General features: G+C 33.3%; 1 protein-coding gene across 5 annotated transcripts in view; it reads right to left on the bottom strand.

The window, feature by feature from the left end:
• Window positions 1–7,661: 7,661 nt before the first annotated feature.
• The window catches only part of LOC143224731 (TBC1 domain family member 9-like), a 73,540-nt gene continuing 56,030 nt past the window's right edge, over window positions 7,662–25,171 (bottom strand). Inside the window, exons 24-30 of one of the 5 annotated variants that reach the window (XM_076452989.1) lie at window positions 24,285–24,441; window positions 20,534–20,764; window positions 17,720–17,823; window positions 16,445–16,535; window positions 13,535–16,120; window positions 10,699–13,484; window positions 7,662–10,550 (exon numbers count right to left, since the gene is read on the bottom strand). In XM_076452989.1, coding sequence (XP_076309104.1) covers window positions 15,528–16,120; window positions 16,445–16,535; window positions 17,720–17,823; window positions 20,534–20,764; window positions 24,285–24,441 — 1,176 coding nt within the window. In that variant the 3' untranslated portion in view covers window positions 7,662–10,550; window positions 10,699–13,484; window positions 13,535–15,527. Of the gene's footprint in view, window positions 10,551–10,698; window positions 16,121–16,444; window positions 16,536–17,719; window positions 17,824–20,533; window positions 20,765–20,944; window positions 21,252–21,451; window positions 21,743–24,284; window positions 24,442–25,171 lie in introns of those variants that run through there. The other 4 variants (XM_076452991.1, XM_076452988.1, XM_076452992.1 and 1 more) reach the window with 4 other exon arrangements.

Below are 25,171 nucleotides of genomic sequence, written 5' to 3' on the forward strand. Positions count from 1 at the left end.
GAAGAAGTGAAATTGTTTGTTGGTGCTTGTGGTACTGGAAGTAGTGGGGATTTGTTTCATTTAATTGGGGGGAGTGTATGTTTGATTAAAAGTATTCATGAGAATTGTTGACTGAGAAGTTTTAATGACATTAGGATGAATTTTATTTGTAATGGCCTGAAATTTGGGACAGGCTCTATAGATAGTGGCGTGTGGACCTTGGTAGTTCACTCATTTTACCTGCTCTCGTGTGTTGGAGCATTGGCTAACTTTGTGTGGGCCATAGCACCAAAGACATCTCAGGTTAGCAGTGCAATTAGGTTTTGAGTGCTCAAATCTCTGACATTTGAAGCACTGTAGCACTTCTCGGTGAAGAGGTTTGGTGTTAAATGTTAAACAGAATAAAATGGAACTATCTCTGATTAATGTGTCATAGTGTTGTTCGTTTTGGAATGTTGCTTTGATCAAAAGTGTTTGTTTTTTTATTAGCCTTGAAAGATGCAATTCTTTCAACTCATTTAAGTTTCATATTCATTGGCACTGACTCGTCAAAGAATTCTTTCTCCTCTATGTTGTGTGATTACTGTTGTATACAGTGGAAGTGGATTTGTAAATGTGTGTAGTTTTGTGTCGTGTTCCCTCTTAGAGCTAAGGTTGGCCAGTGGGCTAATACATGTGTGAAATCTTTAGGTTCAGTGCTAAGAATATCCCCCTTGGTTAGTCTTTTGGTTTCTTGTAACGAAATGGCAGGAAATAAGTTATGAAATACAAGAGCGATTTGAGGTTGACACAAGATGTTGGGAACACTTTCAGTGATTAAAGCATGAGTGTGTGTACCTAAGGGCAGGTGACGTACATATGGACTGATTATAACTAAGTGTAGGTGACGTACTTATGGACTGATTATAACTAAGTGTAGGCGACATACTTATGGACTGATTATAACTAAGTGTAGGTGACATACTTATGGACTGATTATAACTAAGTACTGGTGACATACTTATGGACTGATTATAACTAAGTGTAGGCGACATACTTATGGACTGATTATAACTAAGTGCAGGTGACATACTTATGGACTGATTATAACTAAGTGCAGGTGACATACTTATGGACTGATTATAACTAAGTGCAGGTGACATACTTATGGACTGATTATAACTAAGTGCAGGTGACATACTTATGGACTGATTATAACTAAGTGTAGGTGACATACTTATGGACTGATTATAACTAAGTGTAGGCGACATACTTATGGACTGATTATAACTAAGTGTAGGTGACATACTTATGGACTGATTATAACTAAGTGCAGGTGACATACATATGGACTGATTATAACTAAGTGTAGGTGACATACTTATGGACTGATTATAACTAAGTGCAGGTGACATACTTATGGACTGATTATAACTAAGTGCAGGTGACATACTTATGGACTGATTATAACTAAGTGCAGGTGACATACTTATGGACTGATTATAACTAAGTGCAGGTGACATACTTATGGACTGATTATAACTAAGTGCAGGTGACATACTTATGGACTGATTATAACTAAGTGCAGGTGACATACTTATGGACTGATTATAACTAAGTGCAGGTGACATACTTATGGACTGATTATAACTAAGTGTAGGTGACATACTTATGGACTGATTATAACTAAGTGCAGGTGACATACTTATGGACTGATTATAACTAAGTGCAGGTGACATACTTATGGACTGATTATAACTAAGTGCAGGTGACATACTTATGGACTGATTATAACTAAGTGCAGGTGACATACTTATGGACTGATTATAACTAAGTGCAGAAAACATACTTATGGACTGATTATAACTAAGTGCAGAAAACATACTTATGGACTGATTATAACTAAGTGTACACAACATACTTATGGACTGATTATAACTAAGTGCAGACAACATACTTATGGACTGATCATAACTAAGTGCAGACAACATACTTATGGACTGATTATAACTAAGTGCAGGTGACATACTTATGGACTGATTATAACTAAGTGCAGGTGACATACTTATGGACTGATTATAACTAAGTGCAGGTGACATACTTATGGACTGATTATAACTAAGTGCAGGTGACATACTTATGGACTGATTATAACTAAGTGCAGGTGACATACTTATGGACTGATTATAACTAAGTGCAGGTGACATACTTATGGACTGATTATAACTAAGTGTAGGTGACATACTTATGGACTGATTATAACTAAGTGTAGGCGACATACTTATGGACTGATTATAACTAAGTGTAGGTGACATACTTATGGACTGATTATAACTAAGTGCAGGTGACATACATATGGACTGATTATAACTAAGTGTAGGTGACATACTTATGGACTGATTATAACTAAGTGCAGGTGACATACTTATGGACTGATTATAACTAAGTGCAGGTGACATACTTATGGACTGATTATAACTAAGTGCAGGTGACATACATATGGACTGATTATAACTAAGTGCAGACAACATACTTATGGACTGATTATAACTAAGTGCAGACAACATACTTATGGACTGATTATAACTAAGTGCAGAAAACATACTTATGGACTGATTATAACTAAGTGTACACAACATACTTATGGACTGATTATAACTAAGTGCAGACAACATACTTATGGACTGATTATAACTAAGTGCAGACAACATACTTATGGACTGATTATAACTAAGTGCAGGTGACATACTTATGGACTGATTATAACTAAGTGCAGGTGACATACTTATGGACTGATTATAACTAAGTGTAGGTGACGTACTTATGGACTGATTATAACGAAGTGTAGGTGACGTACTTATGGACTGATTATAACTAAGTGCAGACAACATACTTATGGACTGATTATAACTAAGTGTAGGTGACGTACTTATGGACTGATTATAACGAAGTGTAGGTGACGTACTTATGGACTGATTATAACGAAGTGTAGGTGACGTACTTATGGACTGATTATAACTAAGTGCAGGTGACGTACTTATGGACTGATTATAACTAAGTGCAGACAACATACTTATGGACTGATTATAACTAAGTGCAGGTGACATACATATGGACTGATTATAACTAAGTGCAGGTGACATACTTATGGACTGATTATAACTAAGTGCAGGTGACATACATATGGACTGATTATAACTAAGTGCAGACAACATACTTATGGACTGATTATAACTAAGTGCAGACAACATACTTATGGACTGATTATAACTAAGTGCAGAAAACATACTTATGGACTGATTATAACTAAGTGTACACAACATACTTATGGACTGATTATAACTAAGTGCAGACAACATACTTATGGACTGATTATAACTAAGTGCAGACAACATACTTATGGACTGATTATAACTAAGTGCAGGTGACATACTTATGGACTGATTATAACTAAGTGCAGGTGACATACTTATGGACTGATTATAACTAAGTGCAGGTGACATACATATGGACTGATAATAACTAAGTGCAGACAACATACTTATGGACTGATTATAACTAAGTGTAGGTGACATACTTATGGACTGATTATAACTAAGTGCAGACAACATACTTATGGACTGATTATAACTAAGTGTAGGTGATATACTTATGGACTGATTATAACTAAGTGTAGACAACATACTTATGGACTGATTATAACTAAGTGCAGACAACATACTTATGGACTGATTATAACTAAGTGTGGGTGACATACTTATGGACTGATTATAACTAAGTGCAGGTGACATACTTATGGACTGATTATAACTAAGTGCAGACAACATACTTATGGACTGATTATAACTAAGTGCAGGTGACATACTTATGGACTGATTATAACTAAGTGCAGGTGACATACTTATGGACTGATTATAACTAAGTGCAGACAACATACTTCTGGACTGATTATAACTAAGTGCAGACAACATACTTATGGACTGATTATAACTAAGTGCAGACAACATACTTATGGACTGATTATAACTAAGTGCAGGTGACATACTTATGGACTGATTATAACTAAGTGTAGGTGACATACTTATGGACTGATTATAACTAAGTGTAGGCGACATACTTATGGACTGATTATAACTAAGTGTAGGTGACATACTTATGGACTGATTATAACTAAGTGCAGGTGACATACATATGGACTGATTATAACTAAGTGTAGGTGACATACTTATGGACTGATTATAACTAAGTGCAGGTGACATACTTATGGACTGATTATAACTAAGTGCAGGTGACATACATATGGACTGATTATAACTAAGTGCAGACAACATACTTATGGACTGATTATAACTAAGTGCAGACAACATACTTATGGACTGATTATAACTAAGTGCAGAAAACATACTTATGGACTGATTATAACTAAGTGTACACAACATACTTATGGACTGATTATAACTAAGTGCAGACAACATACTTATGGACTGATTATAACTAAGTGCAGACAACATACTTATGGACTGATTATAACTAAGTGCAGGTGACATTCTTATGGACTGATTATAACTAAGTGCAGGTGACATACTTATGGACTGATTATAACTAAGTGCAGGTGACATACTTATGGACTGATTATAACTAAGTGCAGACAACATACTTATGGACTGATTATAACTAAGTGTAGGTGACATACTTATGGACTGATTATAACTAAGTGCAGACAACATACTTATGGACTGATTATAACTAAGTGTAGGTGATATACTTATGGGCTGATTATAACTAAGTGTAGGTGATATACTTATGGACTGATTATAACTAAGTGTAGACAACATACTTATGGACTGATTATAACTAAGTGCAGACAACATACTTATGGACTGATTATAACTAAGTGTAGGTGACATACTTATGGACTGATTATAACTAAGTGCAGGTGACATACTTATGGACTGATTATAACTAAGTGCAGGTGACATACTTATGGACTGATTATAACTAAGTGCAGACAACATACTTATGGACTGATTATAACTAAGTGCAGGTGACATACTTATGGACTGATTATAACTAAGTGCAGGTGACATACTTATGGACTGATTATAACTAAGTGCAGGTGACATACTTATGGACTGATTATAACTAAGTGCAGGTGACATACTTATGGACTGATTATAACTAAGTGCAGACAACATACTTATGGACTGATTATAACTAAGTGCAGGTGACATACTTATGGACTGATTATAACTAAGTGCAGACAACATACTTATGGACTGATTATAACTAAGTGTAGACAACATACTTATGGACTGATTATAACTAAGTGCAGGTGACATACTTATGGACTGATTATAACTAAGTGCAGGTGACATACATATGGACTGATTATAACTAAGTGCAGGTGGCATACTTATGGACTGATTATAACTAAGTGTAGGTGACATACATATGGACTGATTATAACTAAGTGAAGGTGACATACTTATGGACTGATTATAACTAAGTGCAGGTGACATACTTATGGACTGATTATAACTAAGTGCAGACAACATACTTATGGACTGATTATAACTAAGTGCAGACAACATACTTATGGACTGATTATAACTAAGTGCAGACAACATACTTATGGACTGATTATAACTAAGTGCAGACAACATACTTATGGACTGATTATAACTAAGTGTAGGTGACGTACTTATGGACTGATTATAACGAAGTGTAGGTGACGTACTTATGGACTGATTATAACTAAGTGCAGGTGACATACTTATGGACTGATTATAACTAAGTGCAGGTGACATACTTATGGACTGATTATAACTAAGTGCAGGTGACATACTTATGGACTGATTATAACTAAGTGCAGGTGACATACTTATGGACTGATTATAACTAAGTGTAGGTGACATACTTTTGGACTGATTATAACTAAGTGCAGACAACATACTTATGGACTGATTATAACTAAGTGTAGGTGACGTACTTATGGACTGATTATAACGAAGTGTAGGTGACGTACTTATGGACTGATTATAACTAAGTGCAGACAACATACTTATGGACTGATTATAACTAAGTGTAGGTGACGTACTTATGGACTGATTATAACGAAGTGTAGGTGACGTACTTATGGACTGATTATAACGAAGTGTAGGTGACGTACTTATGGACTGATTATAACTAAGTGCAGGTGACGTACTTATGGACTGATTATAACTAAGTGCAGACAACATACTTATGGACTGATTATAACTAAGTGCAGGTGACATACATATGGACTGATTATAACTAAGTGCTGGTGACATACTTGGTAGAGGCCTGGTTACAACAGTTGGCAGTATGTACTTGGTAGAACAAATACATCAGTGTTACATTACATTATATTATATAATGATGTATTTGTTACAGTGTTATATTGTATTATATTACATTATATTATATAATGTAACAAATACATCAGTGTTACATTACATTATATTATATAATGTAACAAATACATCAGTGTTACATTACATTATATAATGTAACAAATACATCAGTGTTACATTACATTATATTATATAATGATGTATTTGTTACAGTGTTATATTGTATTATATTACATTATATTATATAATGTAACAAATACATCAGTGTTACATTACATTATATAATGTAACAAATACATCAGTGTTACATTACATTATATAATGTAACAAATACATCAGTGTTACATTACATTATATTATATAATGATGTATTTGTTACAGTGTTATATTGTATTATATTACATTATATTACATAATGTAACAAATACATCAGTGTTACATTACATTATATTATATAATGATGTATTTGTTAGTGTTATATTGTATTATATTACATTATATTATATAATGTAACAAATACATCAGTGTTACATTACATTATATTATATAATGATGTATTTGTTACAGTGTTATATTGTATTATATTACATTATATTATATAATGTAACAAATACATCAGTGTTACATTACATTATATTATATAATGATGTATTTGTTACAGTGTTATATTGTATTATATTATATAATGATGTATTTGTTACAGTGTTATATTGTATTATATTACATTACATTATATTATATAATGTAACAAATACATCAGTGTTATATTATATTTTGCCCATGTAATAATTAGTGATATTTTGTACAAGTAATAACTTGCTCATAAGTAGTTGTGTCAAACCCAACTCTGTTTTGGGGATGACTGTGCTACAATAAGATAAAATCACTTAAATCTCTCAACATGGACGTGGTAAAATTTGACTGACCACCTGAACTCTTTGTACTTGTTTAGCCTGTATATATTTAATATAAATGTTAATTTGTAAGTATATATCAAACGGGTCCTTCGCTTCAAGTACTATCAAAATCTGTAGCTCACACAAGTAATTACATTATTCATATAAGTGTTAGACCATGATGTCAGGTTTTACTAATCTATTGAGAACATGTGGCATGACACTCGAATATTAAGTTTAGCTTAATGTAATAAACTATACTTTTATTTCTAAAATTTCATTTTCGACTTAAATATAAATTTATGATGAACCTAGCTGCACTACTTCCTGCAAGTATATCAGTTTTTTACTTGAAATAAAGTGAATGATAGTTCTTGTTGATTTATTATAACATCACATTAAATAGTGTAGAATTTGGTATTACACTTCAGTATTAATACAAACATATTTATTAGCACAATTCCTGTACTACAAACACTTTCCAAATCAAAATGTTACTTGTTTCTTTTTGAATATTACAAACTTCAACATGTTGTAATAGCAAAAAAAACAAAATATGGCATCCATTTTTTTTTATATACTGTAGTGCTCAAGAAAGCAATGTGTTCTCATTCCAAATAACAGTTTCAAGTTTCTGTAATTTATTACACTTAACGTGTATGTTAAAACAAAGTTAATATAAACTGAACAAAGAATATACAATTGCTACATTTCAGGAAACCCACCTTGATGGATTGTAGAAGTGTTAACACAGATACCACTGTTATTTATAATAGTTAGTGCTAACTACACTTATTGTTAATTTGTACAACTAATATTGTGGGTTATGTAACCCTGCTGGCCTGTTGAGCAAGGCATCCTTGGCAAGTGTCAACAACAGAAAAGTGTAATATCTTAACAGATATTACATACTTTACAACAACAAAATGTATCACACAACACAGTGCTTACAAACCCAAAAGAAACTACGTAAGAGTTATTACCACTTGTTTTTGTAATGTCATCACACTTATAGTTACTAAAATTAAGTCAATCATTTGGCGTTCTCCTATTTATATCTACACCTTTATTTAAAATATACTGTTTGGAAACAAGAAAAATCACAAAATACAAAGAAAATAAACTTATTGTTGAATCAATCCATATAATTTAAAACAAAACTGAATTCTGTTGTTAGCTCACAAAGATTGCAATGTACACTGAGTGAAATTCATTTTAATTATGAGAAATTCTTACCCTATATAATTTCAGGATTAGATAGAAGTATTTTATTTTTATTACCAGTACAAATAATTACATAAAAGATGGGAAGACAACTACACATGAAATTAAAAAGTGCTAAAAGCACACAATCAAAACAAACCTTAACCTAGGTTTGATCACTACTGTTTATTCGTGATTGAAGTTCTTGATAGAGATAAAACTTTCTTCTTACTGTCACAAACTTGTATTTTTGACTCAATCATTCAGATATGTAAACCAGTTCATCATATCACATTTGAGGATATACGTAGTTCCATTTTTAATAAATCATTATGTTAAATGAACAAGAAATACACATTAACCTAATTATAAAAGTGTAATTACTCCAATGAGACAAAGTATCACTTGAAGTTTTAAAATTTGATCATTCTAATTTTAAATACAAAACAATGTGTACACCTAATACTCAGTAAATAAACACAAGCTGGAAATACTAAAAGAAGTAAAAACATTACAGATTACAAAGTTGTTTGTTACATCAGGTATAACTAAACCCCTTATGTTTTATTCATACCTAAAAATTAAAATATAAATTACAACATCTTAACATATTTGATATTAAAAATCCTATGGAGTACTAATTCAGCCATTAGTGACACCATTCTACTGGTGGAACTGCTTGAACAGCTATATTTACTTACTATCAGTAATAACACCATCTACAACAGTTGCCCTAATACCTACATAACCAAACAAAGACTCAACAGTGATGCTGTCGTGCTAACCTGTAGTTACAGATGCATCAGTGATGCTGTCATGTTAATCTGTAGTTAGATGTATCAGTGATGCTGTCACGCTAACCTGTAGTTAGATGTATCAGTGATGCTGTCGCGCTAACCTGTAGTTAGATGTATCAGTGATGCTGTCGCGCTAATCTGTAGTTAGATGTATCAGTGATGCTGTCGCGCTAATCTGTAGTTAGATGTATCAGTGATGCTGTCGTGTTAATCTGTAGTTAGATGTATCAGTGATGCTGTCACGCTAACCTGTAGTTAGATGTATCAGTGATGCTGTCGTGTTAATCTGTAGTTAGATGTATCAGTGATGCTGTCACGCTAACCTGTAGTTAGATGTATCAGTGATGCTGTCGCGCTAATCTGTAGTTAGATGTATCAGTGATGCTGTCATGTTAATCTGTAGTTAGATGTATCAGTGATGCTGTCACGCTAACCTGTAGTTAGATGTATCAGTGATGCTGTCGCGCTAATCTGTAGTTAGATGTATCAGTGATGCTGTCATGTTAATCTGTAGTTAGATGTATCAGTGATGCTGTCACGCTAACCTGTAGTTAGATGTATCAGTGATGCTGTCGCGCTAATCTGTAGTTAGATGTATCAGTGATGCTGTCATGTTAATCTGTAGTTAGATGTATCAGTGATGCTGTCATGTTAACCTGTAGTTAGATGTATCAGTGATGCTGTCATGTTAATCTGTAGTTAGATGTATCAGTGATGCTGTCATGTTAACCTGTAGTTAGATGTATCAATGATGCTGTCGCGCTAATCTGTAGTTAGATGTATCAGTGATGCTGTCATGTTAATCTGTAGTTAGATGTATCAGTGATGCTGTCACGCTAACCTGTAGTTAGATGTATCAGTGATGCTGTCGCGCTAACCTGTAGTTAGATGTATCAGTGATGCTGTCGCGCTAATCTGTAGTTAGATGTATCAGTGATGCTGTCGTGTTAATCTGTAGTTAGATGTATCAGTGATGCTGTCACGCTAACCTGTAGTTAGATGTATCAGTGATGCTGTCGCGCTAATCTGTAGTTAGATGTATCAGTGATGCTGTCACGCTAATCTGTAGTTAGATGTATCAGTGATGCTGTCACGCTAATCTGTAGTTAGATGTATCAGTGATGCTGTCACGCTAATCTGTAGTTAGATGTATCAGTGATGCTGTCACGCTAACCTGTAGTTAGATGTATCAGTGATGGTGTCGCGCTAATCTGTAGTTAGATGTATCAGTGATGCTGTCATGTTAATCTGTAGTTAGATGTATCAGTGATGCTGTCACGCTAATCTGTAGTTAGATGTATCAGTGATGCTGTCGCGCTAATCTGTAGTTAGATGTATCAGTGATGCTGTCATGTTAATCTGTAGTTAGATGTATCAGTGATGCTGTCATGTTAACCTGTAGTTAGATGTATCAGTGATGCTGTCGTGCTAATCTGTAGTTGGATGTATCAGTGATGCTGTCATGTTAACCTGTAGTTAGATGTATCAGTGATGCTGTCGCGCTAATCTGTAGTTAGATGTATCAGTGATGCTGTCACGCTAATCTGTAGTTAGATGTATCAGTGATGCTGTCACGCTAATCTGTAGTTAGATGTATCAGTGATGCTGTCGCGCTAACCTGTATTTAGATGTATCAGTGATGCTGTCGCGCTAATCTGTAGTTAGATGTATCAGTGATGCTGTCGCGCTAATCTGTAGTTAGATGCATCAGTGATGCTGTCATGTTAATCTGTAGTTAGATGCATCAGTGATGCTGTCGCGCTAATCTGTAGTTAGATGCATCAGTGATGCTGTCGCGCTAATCTGTAGTTAGATGTATCAGTGATGCTGTCGCGCTAATCTGTAGTTAGATGTATCAGTGATGCTGACGCGCTAACCTGTAGTTAGATGTATCAGTGATGCTGTCGCGCTAATCTGTAGTTAGATGTATCAGTGATGCTGTCGTGTTAATCTGTAGTTAGATGTATCAGTGATGCTGTCACGCTAACCTGTAGTTAGATGTATCAGTGATGCTGTCGTGTTAATCTGTAGTTAGATGTATCAGTGATGCTGTCACACTAATCTGTAGTTAGATGTATCAGTGATGCTGTCACGCTAACCTGTAGTTAGATGTATCAGTGATGCTGTCGCGCTAATCTGTAGTTAGATGTATCAGTGATGCTGTCATGTTAATCTGTAGTTAGATGTATCAGTGATGCTGTCACGCTAATCTGTAGTTAGATGTATCAGTGATGCTGTCATGTTAATCTGTAGTTAGATGTATCAGTGATGCTGTCATGTTAATCTGTAGTTAGATGTATCAGTGATGCTGTCATGTTAATCTGTAGTTAGATGTATCAGTGATGCTGTCATGTTAATCTGTAGTTAGATGTATCAGTGATGCTGTCATGTTAATCTGTAGTTAGATGTATCAGTGATGCTGTCACACTACTTTTTGTATGCATCATGTTACAGGTATAGTCCGATTTGCTACATTCTCAGCTGAAAACTATTTTTAGCAACATTAAAACTATGATTTTGAGAATACTTTTAATATTTAAAGAAATAAATTCTTACAAATAAAAACAAGTCATACATAGGCTGACTTGGTAACATACCAGAAGTTTTAAGTAGTTTCAAGATGTACAGGTATTTTGGAGACTAATCATGGCACTGGTGAATTTGTAATATACACAAAATTAATCACACTTTAAATTAATATACTGCATAATTTTCAGTTGAGAATTGAAATCATGCACCTAAACTAACATTTCTTGATCAAGGCATCAAGTATGTATCATTAAAACTACACTTACAATCTGTTAAAAGGATAATACACATTAACATTAATTGATGTGAAGTATCATGATCACGTTTTCACCCTTTTCCAGAAAACAATCTCCTGTTCTTGTTACTTGTGAACATGTTAAGACTACAGTCACATCTCACCTTATTCATGTGTTACTTGTGTACATGTTAAGATTACAGTCACATCTCACCTTATTCATGTGTTACTTGTATACATGTTAAGACTACAGTCACATCTCACCTTATTCATGTGTTACTTGTATACATGTTAAGATTACAGTCACATCTCACCTTATTCATGTGTTACTTGTGTACATGTTAAGATTACAGTCACATCTCACCTTATTCATGTGTTACTTGTATACATGTTAAGATAACAGTCACATCTCACCTTATTCATGTGTTACTTGTGTACATGTTAAGACTACAGTCACATCTCACCTTATTCATGTGTTACTTGTGTACATGTTAAGATTACAGTCACATGTTACTTGTATACATGTTAAGATAACAGTCACATCTCACCTTATTCATGTTACTTGTATACATGTTAAGATAACAGTCACATCTCACCTTATTCATGTGTTACTTGTGTACATGTTAAGATTACAGTCACATCTCACCTTATTCATGTGTTACTTGTATACATGTTAAGATAACAGTCACATCTCACCTTATTCATGTGTTACTTGTGTACATGTTAAGATTACAGTCACATCTCACCTTATTCATGTGTTACTTGTGTACATGTTAAGATTACAGTCACATCTCACCTTATTCATGTGTTACTTGTGTACATGTTAAGATTACAGTCACATCTCACCTTATTCATGTGTTACTTGTGTACATGTTAAGATTACAGTCACATCTCACCTTATTCATGTGTTACTTGTATACATGTTAAGATAACAGTCACATCTCACCTTATTCATGTGTTACTTGTGTACATGTTAAGATAACAGTCACATCTCACCTTATTCATGTGTTACTTGTATACATGTTAAGATTACAGTCACATCTCACCTTATTCATGTGTTACTTGTGTACATGTTAAGATTACAGTCACATCTCACCTTATTCATGTGTTACTTGTGAACATGTTAAGATTACAGTCACATCTCACCTTATTCATGTGTTACTTGTATACATGTTAAGACTACAGTCACATCTCACCTTATTCATGTTACTTGTATACATGTTAAGATAACAGTCACATCTCACCTTATTCATGTGTTACTTGTATACATGTTAAGATTACAGTCACATCTCACCTTATTCATGTGTTACTTGTATACATGTTAAGATAACAGTCACATCTCACCTTATTCATGTGTTACTTGTGTACATGTTAAGATAACAGTCACATCTCACCTTATTCATGTGTTACTTGTGTACATGTTAAGATTACAGTCACATCTCACCTTATTCATGTTACTTGTATACATGTTAAGATTACAGTCACATCTCACCTTATTCATGTGTTACTTGTGTACATGTTAAGATAACAGTCACATCTCACCTTATTCATGTGTTACTTGTGTACATGTTAAGATTACAGTCACATCTCACCTTATTCATGTTACTTGTATACATGTTAAGATTACAGTCACATCTCACCTTATTCATGTGTTACTTGTGTACATGTTAAGATTACAGTCACAGCTCACCTTATTCATGTGTTACTTGTGTACATGTTAAGATTACAGTCACATCTCACCTTATTCATGTGTTACTTGTATACATGTTAAGATTACAGTCACATCTCACCTTATTCATGTGTTACTTGTATACATGTTAAGATTACAGTCACATCTCACCTTATTCATGTGTTACTTGTGTACATGTTAAGATAACAGTCACATCTCACCTTATTCATGTGTTACTTGTGTACATGTTAAGATTACAGTCACATCTCACCTTATTCATGTGTTACTTGTGTACATGTTAAGATTACAGTCACATCTCACCTCATTCATGTGTTACTTGTATACATGTTAAGATAACAGTCACATCTCACCTTATTCATGTGTTACTTGTATACATGTTAAGATTACAGTCACATCTCACCTTATTCATGTGTTACTTGTGTACATGTTAAGATTACAGTCACATCTCACCTTATTCATGTGTTACTTGTGTACATGTTAAGACTACAGTCACATCTCACCTTATTCATGTGTTACTTGTGTACATGTTAAGATTACAGTCACATCTCACCTTATTCATGTGTTACTTGTATACATGTTAAGATTACAGTCACATCTCACCTTATTCATGTGTTACTTGTATACATGTTAAGATTACAGTCACATCTCACCTTATTCATGTGTTACTTGTATACATGTTAAGATAACAGTCACATCTCACCTTATTCATGTGTTACTTGTATACATGTTAAGATTACAGTCACATCTCACCTTATTCATGTGTTACTTGTGTACATGTTAAGATTACAGTCACATCTCACCTTATTCATGTTACGAAACAGTCACTGAGAATAACAATTCCATTAACTAAAAGTTGAACAAATTTCTATTTCCCCAAAAAGTATATTAATAGGGGCATTCTAGTTTTGAAATTAAGAAAAAAGACGAATTAGGAAAAGCACTTGGAAAACACATTTCAATCTTTGATAAAATGAAATCACTTGTTGTAGGAATATTAACTGGAAGAAAGTTTTGAAACGTGCCTTTGACTGAAGGTAAGACAAAGAAACAGATGAGCTGTACTCAAACTATTAACTATTTTCAATACTATTTAGCAAAGCAAATACATAGATACTTCTTTCTCTGGGTAACACATGCTATAATAAGGTTTTAATTGTCCAGTTCACCACTGAATGAAATTCTTTATTATAGTTCTTATGGGTTGTAAATTGGACAAAATTTTTACTTGTCCCCCCAAATTTATTACATAACATTACACTGACTTCTAATACTTAGAATTGCTTAGTTCTATTTCCAAAAGATTAACAACTTTCATAAATCATTTTATAGTCTAACCTTGTTTACCTTGAAGAAATTCATTTTCGTAAAGAAAATACCAAAGTCAGATCATTAGCAACGAAAAGATGAATCATTTTTCATGGGTTTACTACCCCAATCTCTTGTCTGTCATGGAAAGGTTGGTAACAAAAATATCACGAAATAATGGACACGACAGAATGATCTTTGCTTCAGAAAAAACACGACTACTCTGTGAAGGGTAAAACTAAATTCCAAACCTTTTACTTTTATACTTGTTAATAACATATGTATTTGAACAAGCTACAAATTAGAGCATTTCCACCATTAGGAGGTAAAACATATATGTAACTTCATGTTTTAGATATTTTTACATAAAACTTAAGACATTTTAAAACAAATTTACAGACTATCTTACAAAAATTGTTAAGAATATTTCAATCAATACTACAGAAAATTCCTTGAGATTGTAAAATAATCATTTGTAGACATTCAAATAATTAGCTCCTTCACGGAGAGAAAGAGCCACTAATACTTCCAAGTACAATTTTAAGGGGTGGAAGGCGTTGATGAAAGGCTTACGGATCTCTCGAGGTGCCGGTTGCGAAATCTCTCGATTTCAGCCAACAAATTAATTCTTTTTTCCAGAAAATCCACCAGTGGTTGCTGAGTGTGAAGAGCTGCTTGAAGTTGTTCAAATGTTATTCTCCACTGAAAATTGTTATCTGATGACAAGGATGCAGATTCTGTATCTTGGTCACAAACAGTTTCCGAAAAATCGACTACGTCTGCATCCAGACAACTTGGGACGGAGACTTCCCGTATTCCCTCAGCTGTTTCTGAAGAAGTCCTTTTCCTGGACTGCTGCTTATTGCCATCTCTGTAGACGTCCTCGGTCATCCATCCTACTTCATGGCTACTTGAACTGGATGTCTTATCTTCAAAATGGCCACTGTCTACTTCTGCTTGAAGCTCATGAACTGATGAGGATTTGGAGCTTGGATACACAGCTGACTGAAGAGGATCACCAACAGGAGATGATTCTAAAGAAAACCCTTCATTCTCTAAGTGATTGTCTACTGACAAGTTTCTTGGGTGGCCAATTTCTCTTCCTATTTCACCAAGTTGTAGTAACATAGTCCCTAACAAGTAAAGCAATAGAATGTTACCAACACCAGTAAACATGTAGGAATCAACTTTTAATATAAATACATTAAATGTACTATTATAGGTTATGTAATTGACATGGATGTATACTTTTAATATAAGTATATTAAATGTACTGTTATAGGTTATGTAATTGACATGGATGTAAACTTTTAATATAAATACATTAAATGTACTATTATAGGTTATGTAAAATAAAATATTTTACGTTATCACAACAAACAACACATGCCATATGACATATGCCCTGCCAACAATAGTGGAGTGATAGCTAAAATATTATACAGTAAAGTGCCTACCTACAACAGCAATAGAATGATAAAATGTTTGTTCATCAGGATGGCCAATAAACATGTTATACAAGGTTTTCCACATGCTGATAAACTGCTCCTAAAAAACAAAGTTCTCACATGTAATTATTATGGCAAAAGTTCAATTTAGAAACAAAACATACATTTTCATAATACACAACTCACATTATAACGTGGCTGAAATGACAAGAACATTTGGTAGGAGAGGAACCTGTAATGGTCAGAATGCCTTAACCAAATGACCATGCCTGGCCTGTAACTAGACAGAACAGTCCTTCTTTTACTATTAACAGACATTTTTGTTTCCAGCTATGGAAATAACATTTGAATAAGTAACAGCACAAAATAAGTTCGGAACATCATGTGGTGGATTACTGACCAATGTATAAGTGAACTTCAAAAAACAATAAAACACAAGTTTAAGGACACACCCTTCAAAAAAATCAGTACTACTTTGTTTTTTTGGTTAAGACATAAAATATGAATGTTCTTAATGAACAAGAAAAGTACTTATTTTTTTCACACCTAACTTGAAGTTTACTTTAGGCAGATAAATCCAATTAAAACATTCTTAATCTGAAAGTAAACTTTGTGTAAACTAAAAAAAAATAGATTGCTTATAATTGTAATGATTTATGATTTTGCTCAGGTTTTCAAGAAGTTTATAAAACTGACTATGTATTTTATTTCTTCAGCTGTACAACAATTTGATTTAACTGTTTTCATTTAGCTACACAGCATTGTCTGTCATTCTGGTGTTTAACACGTTGCCTCCCAAGCCTATTTTGCTGATACTTTCCAGGGTCTCGCTAGTCATTTTATAATTATTGTTTTAGGAAGAGTGTATATGCAGACATTTTGTCCAAGCCAATTAGTGGCCCTTTAAAATGAAAATAGAGCATGACTCGCTGATGGGTCGTGCGAGTCTTACTGTCAGTTCAATGTATGTATATCAAAATCATAGAGCACGACTCGCTGATGAGTCGTGCGAGCCTTACTGTCAGTTCAATGTATGTATATCAAAATCATAGAGCACGACTCGCTGATGGGTCGTGTGTGTCTTACTGTCAGTTCAATGTATGTATATTAAAATCATAGAGCACGACTCGCTGATGGGTCGTGTGAGCCTTACTGTCAGTTCAATGTACTTATATCAAGTATTTATTATTTCTAAGCTGCTCTAAATCTGTGATTTTCTTTTAATGATATAGTTAATACATTTAGTCTTTGCTTGAGAAGTTTACTATGTTTAAAATGCCATACCTGATTGATGGGTGGTAGGGATGTTCCTTCATTCTGACTATCTGTTCTGGTCTTCTCGTATTTTGTGCCACAAGGACTATTTCGACGAGGCACTGAACTTGCTTCTGAAAAGACCACAATCTATGTTGGTTATTCTAAATGCATTAAAGATTTTAGAGTTTAATCATATGGTTTAAGAAACTAGGGTTACTATAATAGTAAAAAAACTTAATCGAGATGAAGTAACATTTTGTAACATGTAACTTTCATGTTAATTATTCACATACACACCCTTGTTTCAAAACATTTCAACTGGTGAGATACAGTTAGAAGTCTTGAAGTGAAATGTGGCATATTTAAACAAATGTTCAACCTACAACTACATCTATACACTACTGGTTAGGTTCCACACTTGTGACAACATCTATACACTACTGGTTAGGTTCCACACTTGTGACAACATCTATACACTACTGGTTAGGTTCCACACTTGTGACAACATCTATACACTACTGGTTAGGTTCCACACTTGTGACAACATCTATACACTACTGGTTAGGTTCCACACTTGTGACAACATCTATACACTACTGGTTAGGTTCCACACTTGTGACAACATCTATACACTACTGGTTAGGTTCCACACTTGTGACAACATCTATACACTACTGGTTAGGTTCCACACTTGTGACAACATCTATACACTACTGGTTAGGTTCCACACTTGTGACAACATCTATACACTACTGGTTAGGTTCCACACTTGTGACAACATCTATACACTACTGGTTAGGTTCCACACTTGTGACAACATCTATACACTACTGGTTAGGTTCCACACTTGTGACAACATCTATACACTACTGGTTAGGTTCCACACTTGTGACAACATCTATACACTACTGGTTAGGTTCCACACTTGTGACAACATCTATACACTACTGGTTAGGTTCCACACTTGTGACAACATCTATACACTACTGGTTAGGTTCCACACTTGTGACAACATCTATACACTACTGGTTAGGTTCCACACTTGTGACAACATCTATACACTACTGGTTAGGTTCCACACTTGTGACAACATCTATACACTACTGGTTAGGTTCCACACTTGTGACAACATCTATACACTACTGGTTAGGTTCCACACTTGTGACAACATCTATACACTACTGGTTGGGTTCCACACTTGTGACAACATCTATACACTACTGGTTAGGTTCCACACTTGTGACAACATCTATACACTACTGGTTAGGTTCCACACTTGTGACAACATCTATACACTACTGGTTAGGTTCCACACTTGTGACAACATCTATACACTACTGGTTAGGTTCCACACTTGTGACAACATCTATACACTACTGGTTAGGTTCCACACTTGTGACAACATCTATACACTACTGGTTGGGTTCCACACTTGTGACAACATCTATACACTACTGGTTAAGTTCCACACTTGTGACAACATCTATACACTACTGGTTAGGTTCCACACTTGTGACGACATCTATACACTACTGGTTAGGTTCCACACTTGTGACGACATCTATACACTACTGGTTAGGTTCCACACTTGTGACGACATCTATACACTACTGGTTAGGTTCCACACTTGTGACGACATCTATACACTACTGGTTACGTTCCACACTTGTGACAACATCTATACAGTACTGGTTACGTTCCACACTTGTGACGACATCTATACAGTACTGGTTACGTTCCACACTTGTGACGACATCTATACAGTACTGGTTACGTTCCACACTTGTGACACATCTATACAGTACTGGTTACGTTCCACACTTGTGACAACATCTATACAGTACTGGTTACGTTCCACACTTGTGACAACATCTATACAGTACTGGTTACGTTCCACACTTGTGACAACATCTATACAGTACTGGTTACGTTCCACACTTGTGACAACATCTATACAGTACTGGTTACGTTCCACACTTGTGACAATATCTATACAGTACTGGTTACGTTCCACACTTGTGACAATATCTATACACTACTGGTTAGGTTCCACACTTGTGACAATATCTATACACTACTGGTTACGTTCCACACTTGTGACAATATCTATACACTACTGGTTACGTTCCACACTTGTGACAATATCTATACACTACTGGTTACGTTCCACACTTGTGACAACATCTATACACTACTGGTTAGGTTCCATACTTGTGACAATATCTATACACTACTGGTTAGGTTCCACACTTGTGACATAAAGTAAAAATATTTGATTTTATTATTTTTTGTAATAGAATATTCAGTATAGTACATTACAGCTAGAAACACTGTTTATACTGGGGATGGACTACCTGTAATCCAAGAGTCAAAATTTCTGAGTTAATGCAGTTCATATGAAGTAAACCACACAAACTACTTTCTCTGTACATTCATTACGTTAGTCTTTCAACTACAGTAGCAAAGCTACAAGTCCAGCTATATTTGCTATGTCATTGATGTTTGTAGTTTTTAATGACCCTTCATAATACATTTATACTATTTTCTTTATAACTGCATAAGGCTACAGATTTTTACTTATGATGTCATACTGATAAATAAAACTGAAAAAATTCTTGCACCACTATGTGTCAGTTTATAGAAAGACCAGAACCCAAGCTGTCCAGTATCAGTGTGACATTCACATGAACCCAAGCTGTCCAGTGTATTGGTGTAACGTTTATGTGAACAATGTTTGTCCACTCTACATCTATATAAAGTCAACATAAAACATCACAGAACTTTTACTTTAATATTTTCCGACATCATTTTCCATTTGTTCGAGGAGCCCCTAGTTCTTACCTGTACCACTAGAAGTCGTAGTATCACTGGATAAGCTAGGGGTGTTATAGCTACCACATTTAAAACACTCAAGTTCCCCTCCAAATGAATAATTCACTTTGTTTCCAATAATCAATCCCAGAAGCTGAGACACAGACATTGGAGATTCCATAATGGAGCTGGCAGACTGGCCAGTTGGAGTTAATGTGCTAAAATATTCTGTAGCCTCTGCAGCAACTTCTGTATCTTCAGCTAGAGAACAGATAATGTTGATATTAATCACTAGACAGGTTACTTTGTAATGTGCTAAAATATTCTGTAGCCTCTGCAGCAACTTCTGTATCTTCAGCTAGAGAACAGATAATGTTGATATTAATCACTAGACAGGTTACTTTGTAATGTGCTAAAATATTCTGTAGCCTCTGCAGCAACTTCTGTATCTTCAGCTAGAGAACAGATAATGTTGATATTAATCACTAGACAGGTTACTTTGTAATGTGATAACAATATTGTGTATCCTCTGAGGCAACTTCTGTATCTTCAGCTAGAGAACAGATAATGTTCATATTAATCACTAGACAGGTTACTTTGTAATGTGATAACAATATTGTGTATCCTCTGAGGCGACTTCTGTATCTTCAGCTAGAGAACAGATAATGTTCATATTAATCACTGGACAGGTTACTTTGTAATGTGCTAAAATATTCTGTAGCCTCTGCAGCAACTTCTGTATCTTCAGCTAGAGAACAGATAACGTTCATATTAATCACTAGACAGGTTACTTTGTAATGTGATAACAATATTGTGTATCCTCTGAGGCGACTTCTGTATCTTCAGCTAGAGAACAGATAATGTTCATATTAATCACTAGACAGGTTACTTTGTAACGTGATAACAATATTGTGTATCCTCTGAGGCTAACTTCTGTATCTTCAGCTAGAGAACAGATAATGTTCATATTAATCACTAGACAGGTTACTTTGTAATGTGATAACAATATTGTGTATCCTCTGAGGCGACTTCTGTATCTTCAGCTAGAGAACAGATAATGTTCATATTAATCACTAGACAGGTTACTTTGTAATGTGATAACAATATTGTGTATCCTCTGAGGCGACTTCTGTATCTTCAGCTAGAGAACAGATAATGTTGATATTAATCATTGGACAGGTTACTTTGTAATGTGATAACAATATTGTGTATCCTCTGAGGCGACTTCTGTATCTTCAGCTAGAGAACAGATAATGTTGATATTAATCACTGGACAGGTTACTTTGTAATGTGATAACAATATTCTCTTACAAACAGTTTTGATTCCAGACATAACTTTTATATGAAATCTCTCTCAGGAATGGCCACAAGATTTTCAAAGTTAAACAAACAAGTCATGAAATGTAGCACAGTTTGAAATAATTAATATAATTATACATTATTTTAACGTGAATTAACATGTACAAGTTTTACTTAGTACTACAATTGGTTTATGCCATACTTAGTTAATTTTGTATTACTGTTACCGTGTTTTAACAAAAATACAGATAGTAAATTTAAACCATAGAATGTGATTTACTCTTAATAATGTTTTTACTTTGTACTATGTTAAACCATAGAATGTGATTTACAGTCTTAATAATGTTTTTACTTTGTACTATGTTAAACCATAGAATGTGATTTACAGTCTTAATAATGTTTTTACTTTGTACAATGTTAAACCATAGAATGTGATTTACAGTCTTAATAATGTTTTTACTTTGTACTATGTTAAACCATAGAATGTGATTTACAGTCTTAATAATGTTTTTACTTTGTACTATGTTAAACCATAGAATGTGATTTACTATTAATAATGTTTTTACTTTGTACTATGTTAAACCATAGAATGTGATTTACAGTCTTAATAATGTTTTTACTTTGTACTATGTTAAACCATAGAATGTGATTTACTCTTAATAATGTTTTTACTTTGTACTATGTTAAACCATAGAATGTGATTTACAGTCTTAATAATGTTTTTACTTTGTACTATGTTAAACCATAGAATGTGATTTACAGTCTTAATAATGTTTTTACTTTGTACTATGTTAAACCATAGAATGTGATTTACAGTCTTAATAATGTTTTTACTTTGTACTATGTTAAACCATAGAATGTGATTTACAGTCTTAATAATGTTTTTACTTTGTACTATGTTAAACCATAGAATGTGATTTACTCTTAATGTTTTTACTTTGTACTATGTTAAACCATAGAATGTGATTTACTCTTAATAATGTTTTTACTTTGTACTATGTTAAACCATAGAATGTGATTTACAGTCTTAATGTTTTTACTTTGTACTATGTTAAACCATAGAATGTGATTTACCGTCTTAATGTTTTTACTTTGTACTATGTTAAACCATAGAATGTGATTTACAGTCTTAATAATGTTTTACTTTGTACTATGTTAAACCATAGAATGTGATTTACTCTTAATAATGTTTTTACTTTGTACTATGTTAAACCATAGAATGTGATTTACTCTTAATAATGTTTTTACTTTGTACTATGTTAAACCATAGAATGTGATTCAGTCTTAATAATGTTTTTACTTTGTAATATGTTAAACCATAGAATGTGATTTAGTCTTAATAATGTTTTTACTTTGTACTATGTTAAACCATAGAATGTGATTCAGTCTTAATAATGTTTTTACTTTGTACTATGTTAAACCATAGAATGTGATTCAGTCTTAATAATGTTTTTACTTTGTAATATGTTAAACCATAGAATGTGATTTAGTCTTAATAATGTTTTTACTTTGTACTATGTTAAACCATAGAATGTGATTTAGTCTTAATAATGTTTTTACTTTGTACTATGTTAAACCATAGAATGTGATTTAGTCTTAATAATGTTTTTACTTTGTACTATGTTAAACCATAGAATGTGATTTAGTCTTAATAATGTTTTTACTTTGTACTATGTTAAACCATAGAATGTGATTTAGTCTTAATAATGTTTTACTTTGTAATATGTTAAACCATAGAATGTGATTTAGTCTTAATAATGTTTTTACTTTGTAATATGTTAAACCATAGAATGTGATTTAGTCTTAATAATGTTTTTACTTTGTACTATGTTAAACCATAGAATGTGATTTAGTCTTAATAATGTTTTACTTTGTACTATGTTAAACCATAGAATGTGATTTAGTCTTAATAATGTTTTTACTTTGTACTATGTTAAACCATAGAATGTGATTTAGTCTTAATAATGTTTTTACTTTGTACTATGTTAAACCATAGAATGTGATTTAGTCTTAATAATGTTTTTACTTTGTACTATGTTAAACCATAGAATGTGATTTAGTCTTAATAATGTTTTTACTTTGTAATATGTTAAACCATAGAATGTGATTTAGTCTTAATAATGTTTTTACTTTGTACTATGTTAAACCATAGAATGTGATTTAGTCTTAATAATGTTTTTACTTTGTAATATGTTAAACCATAGAATGTGATTTAGTCTTAATAATATTTTTACTTTGTACTATGTTAAAATTTCTTATTAATACTCAGATTGGCATTAAATACTCAAAATTATGACACACAGTGTCATATGCACCTTAAAAATTAGAAACATACGAATACGAAAAGGGAAAAAAATAAACTTTTGAAAGCTGTTATATAATTATCCACTTTTAGATTGCTTCTCTTGAAGAATTAACATAGTATACAAAACAAATGTTTACCAATAATTTAACATGATTATGTTGTACACAATATACTCACTAGATGGATGCTCAGTTTCAACTTCAACGTCTTTATTAAGCAAATGACAAGCGTACAATAATTTCAGTCGGTATTCCAAACCAGCACGACACAAAATCCCAAGTCCTAATGCCAGTTCTTTAAAGTTGATCATGTTGTCTTCATTTAAGTCAAGAAGCTGAGAGGAGTGATGAATGATGATTGAAACAATTTTAGATCACTGTAGATTAACTTTTCCTCGACATGCGTTGATCTTGTAACTTTCAGATCTGAATAACTGTTTTATATGTGACTGAACACATCTTGCTAATTTTTATACTCAATGGACATACCCAAAAACAAATTTTTTATACAATAACTGAACATGTCCTATTAATCTAACTACAAGGTTAAAGTGCATGTCAATTAATTTTTATACAAGGTTAAAGTGCATGTCAATTTGTATAGTTACATTCACAGCTTATTTAAACTACCTTATAATCAATACACACAAGTGAACTTGCCACAAATATGTATTTGATAAATCACAGTTTAATATTATGTTTTAAGTTTATTTTTTTCCCCTGGATATTTCCTCTTCTCTAATTTCTTTACCACCCCTCTCAGAGGTACAAAATTTAGCATACATATCTCATTATAATATAGTTGTTACTCAGACAAAGCATAATCTTCATAACCTGCAACATTATTTAGTACAGTAGGGAACAAAATCAGATCCACTTATGACAGGTGGGTGTTGTGTCTTGTTTCACAAATTCCCTATAGTTCTGTTTAATAATACTGCATTACTTATAACCAACAGGAAACCATGGTTTTAATTTATCAAATGATGTATTACTCTGTGTTGCTTTCTGAACAGAGAATTGTCTATTTCATCTCCAGTTCAAATTTTATTCCCACTAGAAACA

The sequence above is a fragment of the Tachypleus tridentatus genome, chromosome 9 (genome assembly GCF_004210375.1).
Source record: "Tachypleus tridentatus isolate NWPU-2018 chromosome 9, ASM421037v1, whole genome shotgun sequence".
NCBI lineage: Eukaryota > Metazoa > Arthropoda > Merostomata > Xiphosura > Limulidae > Tachypleus > Tachypleus tridentatus.